Below are 23,959 nucleotides of genomic sequence, written 5' to 3'. Positions count from 1 at the left end.
GTCTTGTGTCCTTTGTACTAAGCTTTTCAATGGAGACAGATTTCCATTGAAAACCCCTGTGCCAAGGCTGAAGCACTTGACCATCTGTGCTTCAGTGCTAGATTGTAAGTGGAATCTGTGGAATCTGTGGAATCATTCTAGGATGACAGCTACTGCACCTCTGATTAGAGTTATTATGCCCCACTCTTATCTTCCTGATTACTGTCACAACTGTGTTTCAACTGATTTTTAGTTGGTCACTGAATCAGATTTTTAAAATTCCATCAGGTGGTTCTTCCCATGAGGAACCATGGTGCAGACATGGAGATAGACAAAGGATATGTCCAAGAGTCGACTTACACATGAGTACTCACCTTCATTTCAGTATTTTCTTTTTAACGTTTGTGTCGGCGATTGCAAGGATAGTCACTTTTGTTGCATTGCATTTCTCCTTTGCCGGATCTACTTTCAGTAGAGTTCTTCTACAGCGTATGCTTTTGATTGTTTGAATCAATTTCTTTGAATTGTTTGTATCTGTGCTTCAGCTGGATTAGTGCTTTGTTGTCCTGTAGACTCATCTGCTGGCATCCTGTTATTTAACTATTCTTGGTCTGCTCCCATCTTACTTACTGACCTACATCAGTCAAAAATGCGTAGGAAGTTACTGTCTTCCCTCCCAAGACTTAGTTCTTTTATCCATCCCCAAAGCCTCTACTGAATTTGAGAGAGAGAAAAAAGTGTTTTCAAATATGCTGCTCCATCTGCTTGAAATCTGCTGCAAAACCAACTAAATCTTAGGAAGCTGAGCTCACTAAATATGACTAATCTGAAATGACTTGAAGGCTGTCACACCTGTCTAACTAGACATTGACCTACAGTGAAACACATTTTTCAGGTATTTCTATAGTGATATTTTTAATCTCAATACTTCATTTCTTTAATGTATTATGCGTGTGTTGTTCTGTGACTGTTGATTTCTATCTTGTGGAGGACGCTCTTCCAAAAAGGATTCTAGATCTCACGTGCATATCTCCTGGTTAAAAAAAAAAATGGAACAAAAGTAAATTTGACATTTAAGTGATATTTCACTCTCTGATGTATACTCTATGTTAAAACATTCTTAAAATAGGACTTTTCTGAATCATTATGGCTTTTTTACTTCAGTAAAAACTTTGAAGAAGGGTCCATTGTGCTCGGTAAGTCCTCCTACAGTGACATTTGGTGGAACACGAAGGAAGAAATAACCAGCAAACCAGTTTTAAAAAGTGTGTGTGTGGGTGGCATACACATGCATACACACACACCTTCCACACATATCATGGCCTGAGTATTTTTGCTCTCCCCAAAGTGAGGCTCTCACAGCCTCAGTATACCAGGCACACAGTCATACACAGAGGAGCATGAAGGGCTTCCAGTTAAGCATTTTAACCACCTGGCTTCATACAAACATTCAAATCTACTCCTGCACCAAATCCCTGGGTTCTGAAAATCCTTCGGAGGAAAACCTAACTTGTTGCAAGGGGGAATTCAGATGGTCTATACCAATATGTGAACATATCAACTGTGTGCAACATGTTCAATTAAAAAGATAAATTGACAAAATGAAAAACCGGGAGGGCGGGAAAGAGAGGCTGGCCAGCTGGTAAAGTGAAGAACTCGTTCTGAGGCTTAGCTTCGGCACACAGCACACTCTGTCTGCAGCATGAGATATAAGACCACATCCTATTTGTGCCTTTGACACAATAGTAGCACAGCACCTTTCCACAGCAGACATCACAAAGTGCTTTACAATAAAAGAATAAACAAGCAGAAGCCCCAGAAAGCCAGACAAGAATAAACTCTCCAGTGTCTCTAAATAATAAATAATTACACTAAACTTGGAAATCTTCAAAATACTTTTTCTCCTTTTATATACGCAGGTCCTTCTGTGTGTGCTTGTATGCTTCCTCTACACTACCTCAGATATTTATAGCTAAACAGTGCCCCCTTATGAAGATTTCTTTCGTTCTGGCCATGCACGATTGATGAAAAGGCAGCAATTTGAACTTTTCACATTTTTTTTAATTGTTTGCATTTACAGTACTTGAGCCAACAAATGAAACACATTTAAGAAAAGGTGCATTTACACTGGAATGAAAACAGTTAAGGCACAACTTAACAGGGGAAGTGTCTCACAACAGTTCCATCATCCAGTCACAGCTCAAGGTATCCAAAGTCGAGCGATCCCAACTCTGTGAGAGTTTTTACTCAATCTGGTAAACTACGAGAAATACTATATAAACAGTAAATCTATACTAAGTCTCGTGTCTCTATATGTACAAACTAAATGAGCATTACATCCGGAAAACTCCAAAACGTGTCTTCGTTGTTGGTGCATTGAGTGCTGCACTGAGGCTCAGACCCAAAACCATACGAGTTTCAGCAGGATCAATAATCCCGTCATCCCACAGCCTGTAAAAATAATAAAGTGCTCCACATTATTAGATGGCACATTACTCCTCACTCATGCGATACTTCTTGTGGTGCTTGTGCAGGACTATAATCAATTACTTTAATAGAGTGTCAAGGTTTTGTCTTCCTCTCTTTGGATGACTCCCCTTATAGTCTAGGTTTAAAGATTTGCATTTTTTTCCTTTCTGCACGGTATCAGATTTGTATTTTTTTCAGAGTCGGACCTATATTTCATTAAAGAGCAAACAATATGGCTGTTGTTAATATAATATAGTATATGTATATCATAAGCGTATCATCAGATAAATGATTATAATAGACAAGCAAGACCTGATATTTAAGAAACTAATACCAGCTCCTGCTTAAGTCGTAAATAAATGAAGAGATAAATCAGTTTTCAAAATTCTTACTCTTTTGCAGTTAGCTAATTTTTTTTATTCATTAACTGATGCTTCCACAGCAAGCAATTCTGATACAACAGGTTTCAAGCATTAATGACACACATAAATTTGACAAGTGCTTTCAGGGTAGCTTGTGATTAATTAGTGTGTAATGGGGCCTTGATTGCCCCTTGGCCTTTCTCTTTCTTTATATTTTATACAATTAACTGCAAAAATAAGCACCGACATGCTCTGAAATGTGTGTTTAACCTTCATAACTATATTGGTTTTTAATGTCAGTGAGGCAGTTTCCAGTTAGATAAATATGTACAGTATACTATCCATCTCATTTTAAGACGCACATGTAATCACCACATGAGGATTTGTACTCTACGCTTACAAACACACAATGAAAACAGCTCAGGGACTAAATGAAAAGAACACGGCTCTTATTATTTAAACAACAGGACATCTGATGCTAAAGAAAAACATCACAGCATCACTGGTCCTGCATGAATAGTCTTGTGGTTTCTTAGTTCTTGGAAAATAAGGCTAATGTGAGATTACTGAAAAGAGTCTAAAAAATAAATTATAAACACATGCTGGTGGCCTGCTGATAGTTCATTTGTGGCCAGTGCTGCCATTCGAGAAACAACATTTTATCTTAGCAACAGTAGTTAAACCAATTTTGGAAATTCAAAGACTCAGTTATGTGTAGTCCTTCATTTTATCACACACATCCCTAAAATACAACATATTGGATGAGCAGATCTCACCTAGCACTGGAGTAATACGGACTGCCTTCCTCTTCAAACCGCCGCACGATTGGCTCCTTCATGGCAGCCTCTTGCTCTGCTGTGAACTGTGAATATATTGAGAAAATAGAATTAGGTGGTAAGGACCTGCGCCAGAGGCGTTTTAAAGGTTGTCTGAATTATTGAAGGTGTAGTGAAATGTAAAGCTGAAAGCACACAGCCATTTCATTTGCCATGAAGGTCAATTTCCCCAGCTTGAAAACACCAAGCCAATCTTTGTGAACACAATAAAAACAGATCATACACTCGATAAATAACGCAAAGCTAATCTTTACTGATTTAAATGGGCCAAACTGTTGTAAATATCAGAAACAATTTTTTTTAAAAAGGGGGAAAAATTAAATTAAACAGCAACAAAAATATAAGAAATGGTATGAAGAAAAACTGAATTCATTAAACTGTAATTCAAGGTCTCTATATTGGACTGCTTTAATTTTAACCAGGAAGACATGTTTTCACACATAAGCTCATCGCCCTAAGTTATCCTTTCTCACATGAAGCACATAATCGAAGATAAAATGCTTCAGATGCATTCTCTCTACTGGAAACACTTCATTTGAGGGGTACCTAGTGTAGAGCCTGCAGGAGGCACGACACATGACACCATACTTGCTGGGAATTCACTGCACAATTACCCCTGCTGCACTCACATGGCTGCAATCGGACACTGCAATTGCACTAGGAAGATGACAAGGAAAAGACCATCCTGTGCTCTAAACGACTGAACCAGATATTTGAGTTCTCACGTAAAGTTCGACTTATGTTGGTTAATCACAAAGGAAGTTCTTATTTTGGTGGAAGTGATGAGTGGTGCAGGCTCAGAATACTATCAATTGTGTTTTCGTGGGGCAAACAACTGTAGTACTGACTGTACACCTAATACATGTTTAACATGTAAGCTGTATTATACTGTATAATTTAATAAGCTCTCGGTAGTTCAACCTGTGTTCCACTGTGAAGACATGTAGAATAAAAGCAGAAAAAAATAAGAATATTTGATACCTGTTCAAAAATTGACCCAATGATTAGTTTTTACAACCTTTTTGAGTTGAAACATTTTAAACATCATCAAAACGGCTGTCAGCAGGGCACTGATGTGAGGTGTCATTCTGAAGCTATTAATGCACTGGTTAATAGCCCCATAACAGCATACCTGACACAGTTTAATGACAGCCATTTGATGGCTACACTATTCAGGATAAGTCATCACAGTCACACTTAACACTGAAATTATTTCACTGTGCCATGTCAAACCATTATTGAAAGAAAAGTGTCTTTCATAATGTTTATGCTGTTGGCAGGAAACCCACTAAAGTCAATTCAAGCCTTTCCAGCGGAGCACAGATTTTAGTCTGCCGTGTCAAGCGATTAACATGAATCATTACCTCCTTTCCCTCACGTGCCCTCTGATCCTTAGTGATGGTAGCCAAGACAGTGGCAGCTTGCTCACCACCCATTACAGAGATTCGGGAATTTGGCCACATGTATAGGAAACGTGGGCTGTGAGACAAGAAACAGTGTCAATTTGAGTATGTTTCGAGAGCCAGAATAGTCACCTAGATCACAACCAATAGGATAACAAAAGAAACCCTGAACATCAAAAATATGATTTGAGAGACTAGGAGGGCTTAACCTGGGGAAAAGTACTTCTTTGATATTTCATAGAAAGACTAAGGGAGGGTGAGTATCAGCTCCAACTTTCCAAAACACTAAATCATTTATGCTTATTTCAATTTACATGAGGACGCTTATTACAGCTCAAATAACCTGATAGGAATTAAACATGAGTGTGCCCACAATAATATTATCATTCCACTGACTTCATACATGCTTAAAGCTATTTGAATGGTAATTTTAATACTGTTAAAACCATTTTTTTCTATCCAGAGGGAGCTGTGCAAAATCTGATAAACTTCCTCAAGTGATTTTAAGACTTCTATCCATCAGTCTATCTACCTATACAAATACACTGCACTCTGTTGTAGAGTGCTCTTCACTAAGGATGCTACACATCAATAATTCAGCTTCTTATCACTCCTAGTCTTTGAAAAATAGCTGACAAAAATTAAAAAGACAAAATAATGATACATCCTCGAGTAATAAATGTCACTTTATTTTGATTAAAATTGATTTTTTTTATTTTAAAATACTTCTTAGCTTTGAAAGGGTTCCACTTAGAAAGTCTCTTTTACTGTTACAAAAGGTCACTACCACCTACACGCAAGAAGTCCAAGGCTATCTGATGCACAAAATGAAAGGCAATTGCATTTTGTACATTTTGTACACTTGAATTTCGCAGAGAAGCAGCTAATGTGTTTCGCAATAGTTCACAATGAATTAATTTACTTTAGCTGTTACCAGGGCTGATTTTTATTCCAACAAACCTCTAATCCCTACAGAGAATTTCTTCATACCTGTAGGCTCTGCCACACATGCCATAGTTTCCCGCACCATAGGAGCCGCCAATGATAACAGTAATCTTGGGTACACTGGCACAGGCAACCGCAGTAACCATCTTGGCTCCATCCTTGGCAATTCCTCCTGCTTCATACTCCCTACCCACCATGAAGCCTGAGATGAAGATGAAGACAAGAGATAGCCTAAGCCTGTGTTGTTATTTCAAGGAGGAAAGTCTGGCTGTGTTAATCTTAAACACGAAATAAGTCAAACTGGGAGATTAATGAAACAGATTTGTACATCATATAATAAGATTTGGTTATGATGTAAATTATAAAATTATCTGTATGATCACAGATCACATTGCAATTAAAGTAAATAATATTCAGAATTGTTTGCCGAGTAACAAACAACATCTAAACCCCACAACAGAACAAAATTACCGATGTAAATAAAGAATTCCCACCGACCTGTTATGTTTTGGAGGAAAACAAGTGGAATGTTTCGTTGGCAGCATAATTCAATGAAATGCGTCCCCTGAAAAGAATTTCAGATATTCATTACATGTAGTACATTCTCAGACCTAAAGAACAACTGCCCAGAGTTCAAACATGTATTACCTTAAAATAGTACAAGATGGTAATGATTTACTTTTTGGGCCTCTCAAGAAATAACCAAGAGACCATAAACTTTAAATGAACTGCCAAAGGAAAGAGATGTGTAAATTTTTAAGAAAATATATTCAAAGCACACAAGTTTATCCAGTGAAGTGAAATCTGGGTAATAACCCACTGAAAAGTTTGGATTACATCTGGAGTTTGTATTTTCACAAGAAGATGTAAACTGTCACAATGTTGCCTGAGGTGATGCTTTTGAATCTTGCATTACACCTGTTAATACAATAAATAAATAAATAAAACAAGCAACAGAGTTCATGGCCTCCCCTCAATCCATCCAGAAATAACAGAAACCAGTTACTTTGGGAGCGAGCTCACCTGCCGCTACACTGACTTTGTATTTTCTGTATTCTAGTTTAAATACGAAGGCGGTGAATGGCCTTCAGTTATGTCAGAAAAAATCACTGCATAACACAGAGCTGCCAGGAAATATTGAACAGACAAACACATACAAAAGACTGAACTATGTGGAGACAACTCATTTCCATATATTTGTATTGCTGAATTACTCAGGTGTTTTCTTTATTTTGGCAGTTTCCTCCACTGGCTCTCTTTCAGTGAAGCATTTTTTTGTGTGTTGCAAAGTGCAAACAACAGTTGGAAACAATGTGAAATATGACTGCTTCTCTGTGAAATTATTCAATTTCAATTCAACTTTATTTATATAGCGCTAAATCAAAACAACATTTGCCTCCAGGTGCTTTATATTTTAATGTAAAGACCCTACGATAATAAAGAGAACAAACCAACAGTCAGAAACCCTTCTTTGAGCAAGCAACAGTGAGAAGGAAAAACTCCCTTTTACAGGAAGAAACCTCCAGCAGAACCAGGCTCAGGGAGGGGCAGTCATTTACTGCCACCAGCTGGGGGTAAGGGAAGGGAGACAGGACAAAAGACGAGTAGCTGATGATTAAATGCAACACACTCTTTATTAGTATAAACACAAAGAGTGAAAACAGATGAGTGAAGAAGAAGAAACACTCAGTGCATTATGGGAAGCCCCCAGCAGCCTAGGCCAATGGCAGTATAACTAAGAGTGTGTTCACCTGATCCAGCCCTAACTATAAGAACAAAAGCCTAATCTTAAAAAAAGAGGGGGTCTCTGTCTCCCAAATCCCAAACTGGGACCTGGTTCCGTAGAAGAGGGGCCTGAAACCTCCTGTTCTACATTTAAATACTCTCGGAAACACAAGTAAGCCTGCAGTCTGAGAGCAAAGTGTTCTATTGAGATAATATGGTAGCATGAGGTAGTATGAGATAAGGTTATCTATAACATTGCTCCTGACCCTAACCCTGCCCTCCAAGGTGCTCAGGAACTTTTACTCCTGCACCATAGAGAGCATCCTGACGGGAAACATCTTAACCTAGTTCGGGAACAGCACCATGCAGGACAGACGAGCTCTACAGAGGGTTGTGCGAACAGCTGAGCGCACCATCCGCTCCGAGCTCCCTGACCTGCACTCAATCTACAGCAGGCGGTGCTGGACCAAGGCCAGGAAGATCGTGAAGGACCTCAGCCATCCCAACAACAGACTGTTCTCTCTGTTGAGGTCAGGAAAGCGATTCCGCTCCCTGAAGACCAACACAGAGAGACTGAGGAGGAGCTTCTTCCCGCAGGCGATACGGTCTCTCAATCACACCACCACACAGTACTGACCCACACATACAGTTCTTACACACACTGGACATTCTGGACATTGTTTCACTTCATTACTTAAATCACGCTGCTGTTATTGTGTATATATTTATTTATATTTCTTCATACATTCTTATATAGTTCTATATTGTGTATTTTGTTGTACAGTTATTTTATTTTCAACTTTAATTTATATATTTTATCTTATTCTCCCAGTTAAATTTACCCTTCATTCTAATTTGTGTTGTACAGTTATTTCATTTTTAACCTTAATTTATATTTTATTCCTTCCTAGTTAAATTTACCCTTTTTAATTTTTCATATTTATTTCCTATCTTATTCATAGCCTTTTCCTTTTTTGTTTTCTTTAGGTCACGAGCAGTTGTCCAAGCATTTCACTACATATCGTACTGTGTATGACTGTGTACGTGACAAATAAAATTTGAATTTGAATTTGAATGTGTGAACAACAGAAATCTAATCGTATCTCTGATACCTCTCCCTTTTATCAAAACAGAAAAAACTGGAAAAAGCTTTTAACAGTTTAAAAGTTAGCATAATGGAAGCCTGGGCATGTCTTTAGCGATGACAGCGTGTCTCAGAAATGCAGGTACTGTATTGATTTTTCTTGAATATGCTCCCCGAGCATGTCTGTTCCACATCTTTGTCTGAGGCACTGTATCAGACCCTTTTGAAAGTAATTATAGTGACGAGATAGCCAATGCTTATAATGTCATGTTGAGACCTCGCAAAAAATAAAAAATAAAAATGAATGAAAGAAATCTTCGTTCAGGTCAAGCTTGTAATCCAATTCAAAACGTGCTTAGAAAAACTTATTAGTCTATAATCACAAATTCGGCCCCTCATCTTCCCTAAGCCTGTATAAAGTTCAGCTCTGTGCACAGCAAATTGGCTTGAGAATTAAGTGAATTACACTGAATGAAAATTATTACTGTTCTCCGTGCATGGTTTCTAAATGCTATCATAGTTATCAGACTACTCGTGAAAGGATGTAAAGGTGCATTTTAAGGCTTCTTGCATAGGAGAAACACTACAACTCTAATGTGAATGAGAAGTGCAAATAACCTACAAACAGAAAAATGTTGGTGTTCATAAGCAGCAAATATCTGTGGAGCACGCTATCTGTACTATTTCCACACAGTGTTTAAAGTCCTTGACATTTTGAGAGGCACAAAAACAGTACAAAGCTCAGTCTCCTGGAAATTCAGCTTTTAACTTTGTATAGGTTTTATTTATTTATTTATTGTATTGTTTTTGCAGATAAAAGACAGTTTTTACAGTTTGATTTATCTGTAGCTATAAAGTGCCTTTACCTTTTTTGCAGACTCTGAGAACAAGACTCCATTGTTCCCAATGATTCCAACGGGATAACCAAATATCCTTGAAAATCCTTAAAAGGTACAAATTCACAAGAATGAACTCAAACAATGGTCAGGTTTTAAATTTAGAGAAGAAAAAAAAAATCAACCATGTCTTGGAAATTGAAATCAATACTAGTTCACATACCTGTAACAAGCGTGTCTCCATAGAATGCCTTGAATTCATCAAATTTACTGCCATCTACAATTCTGGCAATGACCTGCAATCCAATCAGTAAACAAAAGTTATAAAAAATGTGATGCAATGTCAAATAACACAGATAGTGACAACTTTTCAACAATTTCTACTTATTTAAGTGATTTTCACTCTGCTAAAAGCAATGCTACACTTGAAAAACTCCTGTAAAGAGGCTGCACTCAGTTGATCTTACAACCTTAAATGGACTGCCAATACTATTCTACACTACAAACACTTTGGCATCTGTAGAGTAAGCAGTAATTCTAGCTCGCGGGTCTACATCAAGAATCAAAGGGCACAAGCTTTAAACCAATAGAGAATATCTGGCAAGCACTGCCACACAGCAGAAAAGCAAAGTGACTGATGCCAGCCACCTTATTATTGATTCAGCTGCTGATAGGAGAACATGACAACTCAACATTGTTAAAGTGCATTCTGAACCTCTGACAGCCAGATTTATAAATAAACCAATCAAAATTGGTTTATTTACAAATCTTAAAGCAGTCATAGCACTTCCACATTGTGTAAATCAGTCTTTTGGCTGTATTAAACAATGAGATGAATGAATGATTTTATTATATTTGACTCACATTAAAGAAATAATATCATAGCAAAGAAAAGTCGTATTATTTATCTCACCATTTTAAACTAATTACTAAGAGGTTCAACACAGTATCCTACAAAATATCCAAATAAGATTCTGAAATGTTCAGAAATGGTAAAGAAATCTTCCAAGCAGTCCTGTGAAAAGCTTAGTACACTCTTATTGCTTCAAAGGAATTCCATAGGAACAGGATAAGTAGCAGCCAGGTGTTGCTAACCAGAAGTATTTGATTTACTGATCATCAGCAAGTGTGACCTATAAAAGCAGAAGCTTTGAGAGTTTGTTGTGAATTGGAGCTGTATAAATAAAACTGAACAGAAATTTTCTAGTCTGGAATATTCAGGTGTGTGTTAATACAATGCCACAATCTTCCCAGGAAATCGAACCAAAGTTCAGGCCCAGCAATGCTCTAGCTTCTAGCAGCTGCACCCATGGTAAAGATTTCCAAATCTGCATCGCATCTTTCTTGAGTTATTGTATTTACAATTGTGGGTGCCCACACTGCCCACCTGCCCACTCACCCAGGAGGGTGACAACAATACTCCATCAGCCTTTTATTTCTGTGGCGTAAAAAAAAACAAGAACTTCATCTCAGATTTTACAGGGTCCAGTTAGCATGTTAAATGTTAACATTCATGACAATACAATTAGAGCAGGGCGATATGGCCAAAAATATTTATCACGATATATATTTGAAAATTTGCGATAACGATATAACTGACGATATAATTGATGCGAGACAAAATACAACTCCACAACATTACTAGCGCAAAAAGACAACCTTCCATTTATTTTCACTTAAACAAGAAGCTGGTTTTTATGTACATTAAAGCTTTATAAAAATGTAACAGTGCAAATGCAAATTCCTTGCTGAAAGTTTAACCAAAAGGCATTTCCAGTAGAAATGGGCTGACATATCCTGAGCATAACCATGTATAATATCCACTGAAGTTAAAAAGAGGTGCTTTGCAACATTAAACTGCAGTGTGCAGTACGTATTTTTCGGACCATAAGGTGCACGGGATTATAAGGCACATTAAGTGAAACAAAGCAGTCAGATAAATCAAACTTTATTAAACTCATTCTTCTTGCTTCCTCCACTTCTGTACCATTGATTCATTAATGTTGAATTCTCTGGCAGCTGCTCTATTCCCATGTTGCTGCAGTATATTAATGACTAACCTCGTATTGTGGATGGATTATCTCAGTTGTTCTCCTGACTGAAGTTTGGTCCGTTTACAGCATCCTGCCATGCGATTGCATTTGTCTCTAACCATGAAGAACCTTCACGTTAACTTTTATAAGTGGAAAAGTGTTAGTGTTCGTCCTCCAGCTTCACTGTTTATGTTATGCTAACATAGCTGTGTCGCTAGCGATCACGTAGCACATCATTATATACCAGCTAGCCCAACTTCAGTAACCCTACAAACGTCACTGCTGTTTAGTTTCCTGTCTTCATTTATGTTGGAAGTGATAGCAGAGCTGTACGTTTGATTTTTTTCAGAAATCTCTCAGTCAGAACATGCAATATCATGCTTAGGTAACTAGCGAAACTAGCGAGCTAACTTCCGCTAGCTTCCTGCTAACTTCTAACTCCGTTAAATGTAATAACTTTTGTTTTCATGGATGCCTGGAAGTTAAACTTTATAGTTACACCTGGTAAAGCAGCAATGCTGATCGTTTTATTAAAGATGAAAGAATTTAGACAGTTTTTAACGCTCAGTGATGCTGCAGTGTTCGTTTGACCTGAAGCATACGGAGTTTAGGACCCAGATTACTCCCAGATTTAAGAGCATCTTAGTCCGACAAATATGACAATAACAACGGCCGCTTGCATGTTCTGCAAAAAAATGTGCTTTGTTGTGTATCTGACGGACAAACATCAAACCAGTTCCACATCACGGAAGTTGCACCATTTTTACAAACCAATTCTGGTTCATCTGTTTCACTCAACAATCGGCCATGTGCGTATGAAAACAAAGGCACTGCGCATGCGCGTTTTACTCCCATTCTATCGCGATATTTCATTTTCCTATCGTTGCCTAACATTATACCGGTATTACCGTGAACGGTATAATATGGCCCAGCCCTAAATACAATTAGAAATACAAGGGACTTGTTTGTTAGTGCAGCCTGGAGAAAGCCTCTGCTCTCTGAAAAGAACATGGCAGCACAGCTTAGGTTCAAAAAGTTGCTTCTGAACAAACTACAAGACTTCTGGAACAATGTCCTTTGGACAAAATCAAAGTGGAGATGTTTGGTCATAATGCACAACACCATGTAAGGTGAAAACCAAACCCAGCAGATCTGCACAAACACCTCACGCCAACTATCAAGCATGGTGGAAGAGAGATGATTTGTGCTTGTTTTGCAGCACTTTACAGTCTCTGAGTCAAGCATGAACTCCTCTGTACACCAGCATATTCTAAAGCCAAATGAGGCCATCTGTCTGACAGCTAAAGCACGGGCACAACTGAGTTGCGTAACGAGATGACGATCTCAAGGACAGCAGAAAATTTACAACAGACTGGCTGAAAAAGAAAAGAATCAAGGTGCTGCAACAGCCCAATAAAAGCCCAGACCTCAAACTGATTGAAATGCTGTGCAGGTATGTTAGGAGAGCTCTGCAGAAATCAATGAACTGAAGAAATGTTAGAATAGTGGGACAACAATCCACCACAATGATGTGAAACACTGATAAAGTCACACTGAACATTATTACTCCAAGTTATTTCTAGTTCTACAAGCTAGTGAATAATAGGGTGTAGTCCATCACAGATCTACACACACTCCTGTGAAAGCGTATCACTTAATATAGAAGGGAATTTTTTTAAGTGCGACTTGAAACCATCGTTCTGGAAACTGGGCAATTACCTCTCTGACATCAAAGTTACGTTTCAAGTTATCTCCGACTATGCCGTAGAGTTCATCTGCAGGATAGAGAGGACTCTCAGGAGGTTCTATAGTAACCTAAAAAAAAAAGCAAACAAAAAGACTCAGTGTCAATGAAGCTACAGAGAGAACAGTTTGATTTAAATTGTCGACTGTAAACAACAGACTGACCTCGATATTTTTTCTGTAGTTAAGGCTTCTCACTGTCTTTCTCGCTAAATGAAGAGCGTGGTTATCGTCTAAAGCATAGTGGTCTGTCACTCCAGATTTTCTGCAAAGTAAGAAAAAACAAAGGCAGTCATTGGAAATATTACCTTATAAATCATTACTGTGGGGGAAAAAAACCTACAGTACTTTCTATGTAGTACATAGTGTAGGTAGAAAGTTTCCTGAACATTTCATGCTTTCGATGAAAGGGTTAATAATCGGATTGAGTTCATTTTTATATGAAACAAAGACAAAGCCCAAAATGTATTTTGTTAATTGGTTCAAAATAAGAAAGAAAGAAACTGAGAAACACTTTAATTACCCAAGTCAAATCAAATCCTTTGCTATGACACTCAGAGCAATGATCTTTGAGATGTCTATATAACTTGACTGGATTCCAATTGTGCCTAACTTAATTAAATAGAAATAATCAGGAAAGGCACACACAGCAGACTGTAGATGAAAAAAACAAGTCATGATGTCGAGAGAACTATTGGTAGGTGTGCTAGATTGGATTGTCTCAAAGCACAGATCTGGGGAAAGACACAATAATATCCAAGAGAACAATAACCTCCATCATTCTTAATCCTGGAACAGTCATCCTAAATTTGGCTGCTCAACTGAATTGAGTCATCTGGGAAGAAGGACCTCGGTTAAACAAGCAACTAGAATCACACAAGACTAACCTGAAGTATACTGCCAAGAAAACAATGGTGTTGCTTGGGGAAAAACTCTGTCAGGGTCCAGACCTGAACCTAACAAAGCATCTAGAGATGTCTAAAAAAAAAAAAACCTGGTGAAGCTTCTACCAAACAACTATCAAGAGTAATGGGACACGTGTCTAAAATGATGGTGTTCCAAGCTTGTAGGAACTTTCCCAACATGACAATAAGGGAAAATAACAATAAGTAGTTGGATATTTAAGTAAATGGGATATTTGGATATTTTAGTCTTTTTCTTTTGTGTAACAACACTTTGTCATTGTGAAGTACTGCCTCCTCATTGACACAGAAACAAGGAAAGTGAATTTGCTTTAAGGATCTGTATAACATTATGATTTCAGTAAGAGAACAATCTACTTTTCTATCAACCCAGCTTGTAATTAGCATCACTTGAATACCCAAACTGGACGTATAACACAAGGTCACAGAGGACATTAAATCGTCATTTTCAGGGATTCGAACATCAAGTCCTGATGTATATATTTTGCGAAAACTATTTAGCTATCTCTTTGGTATTTAAAAGTCAAGATGAGAGCTAATATTGAATCCCACATATCCCATAAAAATGATCTGTTCATACTTGCAGTGTAGATCAGCACCACCAAGATCTTCTGCAGAAACTTCTTCCCCAGTGGCAGCTTTGACCTATTAAAGAATTATATTACCAGGAAATATGCATTTCATCTCTTGTATTCAGTACAAGTTCAAATATATAGCTTGCTATATGAACAAACATTTAGCTCTATAAAATGAAACACAATATTTGTCTGTTTGTCAGTTACTTAATGTTAAATAATAACAGAAATAATAAAAAATTAACAAACCAGTGGAGGTCCTCCAAGAAAAATGGTTCCTTGCTTCCGTACGATGATGCTCTCGTCTGCCATTGCTGGCACATACGCTCCTCCAGCAGTGCAGGAGCCCATCACGACAGCAATCTTGAAGAGAGAAGAAAAATAGTTAGGTCTCATATCAGACATGTACAATATTAAAACATATCCTTCAGGCATTTTCAAAGATATCTTCATTACTCTGCTTTGAATAATTTGCATATGATTAGGGGTTTTTTTCTCTTTAAAACTTCAATTAACCTTATGTGCAGTTATAATGCCACCTATGACTACTCCATTACCAAAAAAAAAATCTGGTTATAGTTTCACTTGAAAAGTTTAAATACTAGAAACAAAATAGCCATTACATCACTGAACAACAACTTTTAAGCTATGAGTACTGCAGACTTTATGATGCCTATTGGACAGGGAATGGTATTCAATTTAGATGTGGGAACTACAACTCTTATTTCAGGTGGGCTCATAGAAACATTCCATTTTCAAGAAAACCACTCTTCCAGAAATAAATTCTGAACATATATTATTCTGCCAAGAGAAGGAAAAATTCCAAAAGAACATTACACTGGCCAAAACATTTTATAGCTCTGAAAAACTTTCGTCTTCCTGCAGATGAATTTGAAAACAGCTTTCTAAATAACACACAGTGAAGGTCGGTTTGGTGAGCAATATATCCTGCTTTTTATCATCCTTGAATCAATAGAGATGTGACTGCAAGACAGGTGCAAAACCGTGCACAGTGCAAAACCGCTGCAGTTCTCTTCATCATCATATATAAGATGGATTTGAGTAGCCTGCAGGTGCAAAACATGAAGAGCCTTCAAGCGTGGAATTCATTTGAATATACCACCTCTGCTCTTTGATATTTTTCTTGTTTCAACAAGGATGTAAACACACGTATGGTTGAAAAAAGAGAGAGCTACCAGAACTGCAAAAAATACAGACACTGAGCAGTATAATGTGATATAACCCTGGTGATAAAGGCTCTTCTGTGTTCTTAAATAAATATTAAATTCAATTTAATACAGTTTATCATGTGATTGCTGTCAATTTCTGTTCATGGAAGCTTTTCCCACAATGTTCCAACAGGCCATGAATGCCCCTGCTGCCATAATTAATTTCTTTTGTGTATCTGTCGCTCAGTATTTTTATTGCCTTTGCCTTGCAGCAAAATGGCCTTTGCCCCAAGACAGCATGGTGAAAAAAATTAAATAATTTAAAAAATACATAATAGAGGACTGTGACTTTCATGTATATTCATTTATATTGCCTTCTACACGTATAGAATGAAAGAATAACAAAAGTCATTATTTAAAAGGTAAACAAATATATCGTGGAAGCCCAATAATGGGCTTTAGTAAAGATGTAATCGGGGGAGGCAAGCAAATTATAAAGCCACTCCGTTAGGGTTTTATCATTCTGCTTTTGTGCCCATTAAATGAGTTAATACAATGCATCACCTGTGCTATTCCCTCTGAAGACAACCTGGCCTGGTTGTAGAAAATGCGCCCGAAATGATCTCTGTCTGGAAAGACTTCAGCCTGCCTGGGCAGGTTAGCACCGCCAGAATCCACTGAAGGAGATAAAAACATTACAAACTCACTTATTATAAACATCTCGACTATAATTAGATTACAGAGACAGACTTCCCTGCTATCCTCAGGCAGGGCATTCTGGGATGTCTCTGGTGTAAATATTGACCAAAAAAAACCCCAAAAAAAACAACCCAAATATTAGGATTTTTCCCATAAGTCCCTTAAGAAGCTGTTATAGGGTTTTAAGCCCAATACTGATACTAATATTTGGTGATTTAAAAATCTGATATACTGGCCAATGTTTTTTTTTTCCGATGTGTGAAACAAACAGATTTCCCCAGCAGTTATTTATGAGTGTTTACTAAGATATAATGAAAATGTAGTTTGGTTTACTGTTACAAGTCATTGATTACTCATTTACATTCTGCCAACAACACGGGTAAGCTGGTTTGTTGTGTTTGTGGTGAACCAAATAAGTGTTGTCAACAGGGAAATTGCAGAGTGTCCTCTGGTGGACAAACTATGCAACACCATCACTTATAACACAGTTAAAGTGTTTCATCCATCTCGCTCTTACTTTTGAAATGTTTATTTTTTTAGCCATTATAACATATTGCATATATCAGTCAGGCTCTACTTGCACAGGTGAACTGACAAACCCTAACCCAACAGTCCTACTGTATTTTAAAGTTAAATTCTAACAGGGATAGTAGAAAATTATTATTACTATTATTATTTTTTATTACTAATAATTATTATTAATAATATTATTATTCTTTGATTCTGTAGATAATCGTTTATTAGTGTTTTACAAACCCTTACAAATATGGAGATACTCACCCAAGTAAATGCATGGCAGATGGTTCTGCTGGGCTATTTCTTGTGCACGAAGGTGTTTCTTCACTGTAATTGGGTAGTATGTTCCCCCTTTGACAGTAGCATCATTTGCAACAATAATACACTCCACTCTATGAACATTTAGAAAAGAATGAATAAATAAATATTAGATTATGCACCTGTGGTACTCAATTGAGATTCTAGTGGAAAACCTACACTGTAATTACTTTGGATCTGATCCTGTGGTTAAAAATATAAATTTTCATCTGTGACAAATTATTAAACTGAACCATTTTTACATATGATCATCAGAACGAAACACTTTCACTATTTTTTAAAGGCATTACATTCAAATCTGGTGAATATCATAAACATTTATAGCACTTGCCCTGAAACCCGCCCAATTCCAGTAATTATACCGCCTGCTGGGACTTCCTCTTTTCCATACAACTCATATCCTGCAAATTGGGAAAATTCCAAAAATGGAGACCTGCAATAACATGAAATAAAAGCGGGGAAAAGAAGACAAATTCATATCCATGCATCCATGTTTTTCTGCACAAGTTCTTTTAAAATAGTACATTTTAGTTTAGAGAAATATTATCCTCTTTTGCTTCTTCTCATTGTACAGAGAACTGTACTGTAGACACCATCAGACATTTAAAACTAGTGATACCACAGTTTGTGTAAGGACAAATTCTAGGACAAAAGCTAGGGGGGATGAAACAGCCATGACTTTTAAATCTGTGACAAAGATAGAAGTAAGCAGTAATACCCTGGATCCAGCAGTCTGTCTATGCGCTCTCTAGGCAACAGTTTCCCACGGGAAGTATGAAGTCTTCTTGCTTTTTCTCCTCCTCCTGAATTAATTAAAAAGTAATAAATGAATAATAACAAAATTACAAACTTAACAATTTGAGAATATTTTGCAAGTACTACTACTACTCTTGCAAGTAGCATTGATGACAGTGCTGATGGTGTAAGACAAATAAAAACATAAAATTACCAAGAATTGTTAATCCCTGGTGGGACAGGCTTTTATTCATTTCTTTGTGACTTTTGTAGTTACTGATGTTTTTCTGTGTGCCAGTAGGGTTGAAAAATAAGCGAACGTGTACCTCGGTCGGGGTCACAACTTTCTGTGTTTTACTGAAAATCATTTCTATTGTCACTTTCAGCACATTTATTCCTTTTGTTGGGTCAATTAGTTGCAATGTTTTGTCATTTTATTTTAGTCATGTCATCATTTATCAAAAGAATAAAAATTTGAAACCTTATTACACCTATACTTTTTACAGAACTTGCTCTAAATAGCAATACTGTACTTTTTTAACTACATTTCACCAAAAAGAGAAAAAGAATTAAAAACAAATAAACAGAAGAGAAAAACAAATGTTTTATAAACAATAACAATCTTACACAAGTCTTATATTTCTTACTTTTATTATATATTTATACAGTAGACTACACAATCATAATAACTTATACATTTTTTAATATGTCTTGTCTACTGCTTTTAAACATAACTTTTCTCCTGAGTTCCAGCTACGCCTCTCTAATAATAGCAACCTCTCATTACAGAGTTTGGAAGTAGATTATTTTATGTTTTTTACATTATGTTAAGATCAAGTAAACAGCTAACTATGTGTTAAACGGCATGCAGTTTAACACATACTCCCATATAAAAAGTGCTTTTTATGCATTTACGTGTTAGAGCAGGTCCCTTAAGGCTTAATCATCTACAAGTGGAACCTGATTACTTTACTAGAACACATAGGTGTAAGCAATGATGTTTGGGCAACAATTTCATCACCCAGATTGCCTGAACTCAGGCACTAATTTGAACTGCTGAAATGAAAACACAAAGTGATGAATTTATCTCTGGGATAGTGCGTAACCTGCTGTGTGCGAACACATACCCAATTTAATATTTTCTGTCCGGCTTTTCAGCTCATCAAGAAGAACTTTCATTCGGTCATAATTCTCCTAAAAAACAAAAAGAGAGAAATTCATTTGTTAGAGTTTCCTCTTAATCCAATTTCTGTAAGAGATTTGCACTAAAATAAGAAAATGTAAATGATGATGATGATGTAAATGCTCTCCAGTCATTTGTTGAGTTTATTTAATATAAAAAAAATTGTACTCATAAATATACACTGATTAGTGTTTAGTTATGTGTTCCAACAAATTGATAATTTTATTAAAAAACACAGAAGAGGTCAGCAGTTTGTGGAAGCTCCCATGTTGCTCTGCAAACTGAATACAATGGACAAGACGGGCATCACCGTTCTGCCAAATAACCTTTTATATGTGTGGCCAGAGACGGACCGCATACGTGGTACGCCAAAGGCAGAGGAGACGAGAACACACAGGCAGTACAATGGAGGCAAATTTTAATTCATGCCTGCACCTTCAGATTCAAGATGTGATATGATTTAAGGATCATACCTATGGTTTTTAAACTGAGAGTAGATCTTGTTCACCAAAGAAGCAAAAATGTGAAGGAGCAAGCGGCATGTGGTTAGAAACTCATCCTCATCCTGCTCACCTCAAGCCTTATTTCCTGAACTGAAGTCAGGGCTCTAACACATGGAAACATGCTTAGATATTGTCACAGTGACTTATTGTCATCAGATTGGACAAGCGAACCTCCGATCTCTGGACAGCTGTCTACAAACTAGCTAAACAACAGCAACAGCTGGTTATAAGCGAATATTGTGTCTGTTAATATTATGCTTGATTGTACTAAAAATCACACTTTGCCTCTAACAAACAGTTTGATTGGATTCTCACCTAGTGAGAGTTTATTTGCTAAGAGTCTGAGTCCAGAGATGTTAGAGGCACTTGATAAAACAGCAGAAAACAGCAGCAAAGACAGCAGTGCTTCATCGATTTGTATTAGACTCCTTTCACAAGGTTTTGCAGCCTCCTCCAGTAAATAAACGTGGACATATACTACATGCACCTACTACACCTACACGCACTACAGATTAATGGCAGGCAGAGTTGTTTGTCCTACAGTGGTCAACATAGCTAGTACTATGCACTTGAATTGGTTAATGTAAGAAAAAAAATTCAGTTGACTGCAATCGGCAATCGACTGATACCTCGTGACATGGTGAGATTTTTACACAGTTTACCTTCAAGGGCAGTTGATCATCTTGTATTTTGAAACTTGTAATTCACATATAAATTGTGAATGACAAAAACACGCTGTCATAAAAAACAGATTAACTGTTGAATTAAAACACCACTCAACCCCAACAGTAACCTGCTATTAACACCAGTCTGATTCATACAAGACATCTGTACCTGTAACTGGCTTCCACTAACTAACCCTTAATGGGGTAAGTGGGAAAGCACTACAGTCCTTGTGTGCATATGATTTTTTTATGTTGTATTTAAACAGCTGATGATTGTGCCACTGAGGATGAATTGACTGTTTTGTGCCATTGATCTAATCACAAAATTATAGCTTCAAACTAGCAACTTTAAGCAATAAAACATCAAGCCTCACTAATCAGTTATTCTAAGAAATGTATTGTTGTTGCAATGACATGCAAAGCTGTTATTTGTGTCTTTCACTTTCAGAGGTTGCACCTTCACAGTTAGACTGGTAGACTTTTTTGCACGCTGTTTAGCTCCACAACTCACTTAATTCTTCAGCGCTGATATTGTCGATAAATTCTTAGCTTTTAAGGAGTCTGACCTCTAGAGTGAACTTCAACATAGGGGACAGACTAAACAAACACTTTCCTTCGTGTCTGGGAACGTTATTAGTTCCTGTTGCCCGTCAGGTGTAAAACACCTCACCTGGATGCGTCTGAACTCTCCGAACTGTTACCTTACTGTTTGACTAGCAGGCGTTAGCAACAGGCTAACCTACCTGATATTCAGAAGTCTGTTTATCAGGCTGTGAGCCGAGTCGAGCGACTTTATCTGCGTGGTACGCTCTTGTGCAAGCCAACGGCAGACTCCTGCAACGAAGCAGCCACGGTTTGAATGACTGCAGGATCATTTTAAATGTTCTCGACTAATTAAACGGGATCAAATTTAGCAACTGCTAGCCTGCTAGGTAACCTAGCGGTAATCTTCTTTTGTGGTTTTTGGCAGGGGAAGTAGAGCTCCATATCGCCACCTTCTGATTAAAGAAACGGTTTACATGTGCAGATTTGTGAAAATGCACCACATTTTTTTATGAATATTGCTTGTTTTTTGTTACTTCTAAATCCTACAATTATGTCATATGATTGAAATATTTAAATCAAGCTCCCTATAGCAGCCTTTTCTACAGCTTCACACAAATAGTGTAAAGAGTGGTTTTAAATGCAGCATTTTCTATCACTTTAGTTTTTAAACTTACTTATATATAGCTCTGATGTGCAATTCTTTTGTCAAGCTGTACTGTTTACATCCTCCAAAATCACATATTTATATATAATATAGATAGTCTTATGCATATCTACATATATTTATACATACACACACATTAGTATATCTGAGAGTAACGAAATTTCTATTCTCTGTATGTCCTGTACATGTGGCAGAATTGACAAATAAAGTTGACTTTGACTTTGACTTTGACTTGATCTGTTATTTGAATTGTATGCACCAGTAAAGGTATAGCTATAATTAAACAAAATATAAGTAAAGAATCTTGCATCTTTTTAAAAGCCTAAACACTTTTTTTTTTACCATAAGATCCCCGTTCAGGTTCTTCTTGTTATGAAAACAGTACTGCTGTAACTGAAGTAAGCACTGTTTCATATTTGTTGCATCAAATTTAGAGTGGCTGCTAAAACCTTTTGTGGTGTAGCTTAGGTGTAGCTTTTAAATTCTTTCTCTAGCCTTGTGATGGGAACAAAAAACACCCATCTAAATATTTTCCCAACTATCTATTGTCCATAGGCCTAAATTGGTAAATTATTCCTCAAGGTTGTAAATCGGCTTCTGAATAAATTTTTGCAGATCCATTTTCAGATGGAAATAAAAAAAAAAATAATAATAATTATGCATCGGCTCCAAGGGCCAGAACTGCAAACTTCTGTTGATATTTCTCCTCTGAAAGCATGAGAGCAAGCAGAGCATCGCACGTCAAAGCTGCCATCATGTGGATTTTAAAAGCACTACAGCTGAGCTGAACTTACATGAGTGTGTGTGCTTGCCTTACTCTTCTTGTACATTATTTACACAGTTACACTCTGGGGATCTGTCTTCCTTGTGAAAACAAATAATCCAATTTTAAAATGAAGACTCAATTCATTTCTATTTATATATCACCAAATCACAACAACTGGTCCCTCAAGGTGCTTAAGTTGAAAACTGGACGTTTTCAGATTGGCTGATTGTTAGGATAATCATTAGAGTAATAATGTGGTCGTTTCAATCGGGTAAATTGTCTAGGAAATGTATTCGGTCAGTGTAATTTTACAAAAAGTGTTAGTATATTAGAGAACTGTGCCTTTCACACAATTATGCAGGTTAAAATATACAGTTCTTTAAGAAAAGCCGGAAAGTAACTGATCTGTTGGTATTAAATGTGCATTTGTTTAAATGTGAACTGGACTCATATGTGCATGAATAATGGCATATTCAGAATGCACATCTTTAATTTCTTAAAAAGGTGTGCACTGAACATTTCACAAACTGTGGCCACAAATTGGTCTTTTACAACATGCTAAAGTAACACTGAAACCAATGCAGGGAAAAGGCCTTGCCTTGTTTAGAAATGGGAACTAAAGTTGGTTTTAAGTGGGAATGGGAGTTAGCCTAAAAGCTTCAAAAAGCATCCCTTCTGACCTGAGTGCTTTATTCGAGGTAGAGTAAAGTACGGGCTGAAGAGCATTCAAACCAAGAGCTTTTAGTTCATTTGGTTTTAAGAGGCCTTTCTCCTCCAACGCTCCCACCTATTCTATCAGTATGCATGGAAATGTCCATGACCTCCACTCAAATGACTGCTCCTGTTTTCTTAGGGAATATACAATCCTCCACTCTCCGTGTGAACTTAAACCCTCTCACTCATCCAGCTCTCTCTACTTTTCCGTGACCCTTGAACTCTTCACAGCAGCAGCCGTGAAGTGACAGAATAGATGTAGAGGCATGAAAAGCCTCTTTTAAAGTAAAGCAAAAAAGAAAAAGCTAAAACATTTTGATAGCTGAGAGGTTTAGAAAAATGACTGAATTGCAAATGAAAAGGAAAAAAATAGAAGGCATGAAACTGATTAATTTTTTAATACTGATATTTTTATTATATTTGTTTTATACTCTAAAACCACAAAGTTTTGGGTGGTAAATCTGCTATCAGATTGAAATTTTGATCTAAAGGAAACAGATGCAGATGTACTGCAGCTTATCTCTTCATGGATCCAGGGATACTCCAGTTTTTGAGCTATTTATTTCAA

At 37.0% G+C, this 23,959-nt stretch overlaps 1 protein-coding gene across 1 annotated transcript; it reads right to left on the bottom strand.

Moving 5' to 3' along the window:
• Window positions 1-2,018: 2,018 nt before the first annotated feature.
• mccc2 (methylcrotonyl-CoA carboxylase subunit 2) lies at window positions 2,019-21,659 on the bottom strand. Its single transcript, XM_085295111.1, has 17 exons — window positions 21,445-21,659; window positions 19,478-19,544; window positions 18,334-18,418; window positions 17,947-18,048; window positions 17,562-17,689; window positions 16,647-16,759; window positions 15,163-15,276; window positions 14,919-14,983; window positions 13,581-13,680; window positions 13,392-13,487; window positions 9,863-9,935; window positions 9,670-9,746; window positions 6,493-6,559; window positions 6,040-6,196; window positions 5,011-5,125; window positions 3,587-3,672; window positions 2,019-2,430 (listed from the first exon to the last, which is right to left on the bottom strand). The coding sequence occupies exons 1-17, from the start codon at window positions 21,574-21,576 to the stop codon at window positions 2,313-2,315; spliced, it is 1,695 nt and encodes a 564-aa protein (XP_085151237.1). The 5' UTR covers window positions 21,577-21,659; the 3' UTR covers window positions 2,019-2,312.
• Between the last annotated feature and the right edge of the window lie 2,300 nt (window positions 21,660-23,959).

This window comes from Mchenga conophoros, linkage group LG12 (assembly GCF_057382185.1).
Source record: "Mchenga conophoros isolate Kocher_MC1m ecotype Shallow Benthic linkage group LG12, M_conophoros_male_GT1.1, whole genome shotgun sequence".
In the NCBI taxonomy this organism is placed as follows: domain Eukaryota; kingdom Metazoa; phylum Chordata; class Actinopteri; order Cichliformes; family Cichlidae; genus Mchenga; species Mchenga conophoros.
The sequence above is the reverse complement of the archived record's forward strand: the minus strand, read 5'-3'. Positions and strand labels throughout refer to the sequence as shown.

Bases quoted from the DNA above. Each gene is read 5' to 3' on its own strand.
- mccc2 (XM_085295111.1), bottom strand. From the start codon at position 21,576: ATGATCCTGCAGTCATTCAAACCGTGGCTGCTTCGTTGCAGGAGTCTG. The intron at 9,747-9,862 runs GTATGTGAACTA...GTACCTTTTAAG, and splicing joins TGGAGACACGCTTGTTACAG to GATTTTCAAGGATATTTGGT. The intron at 2,431-3,586 runs GTGAGATCTGCT...TTATTTTTACAG, and splicing joins CCGTATTACTCCAGTGCTAG to GCTGTGGGATGACGGGATTA.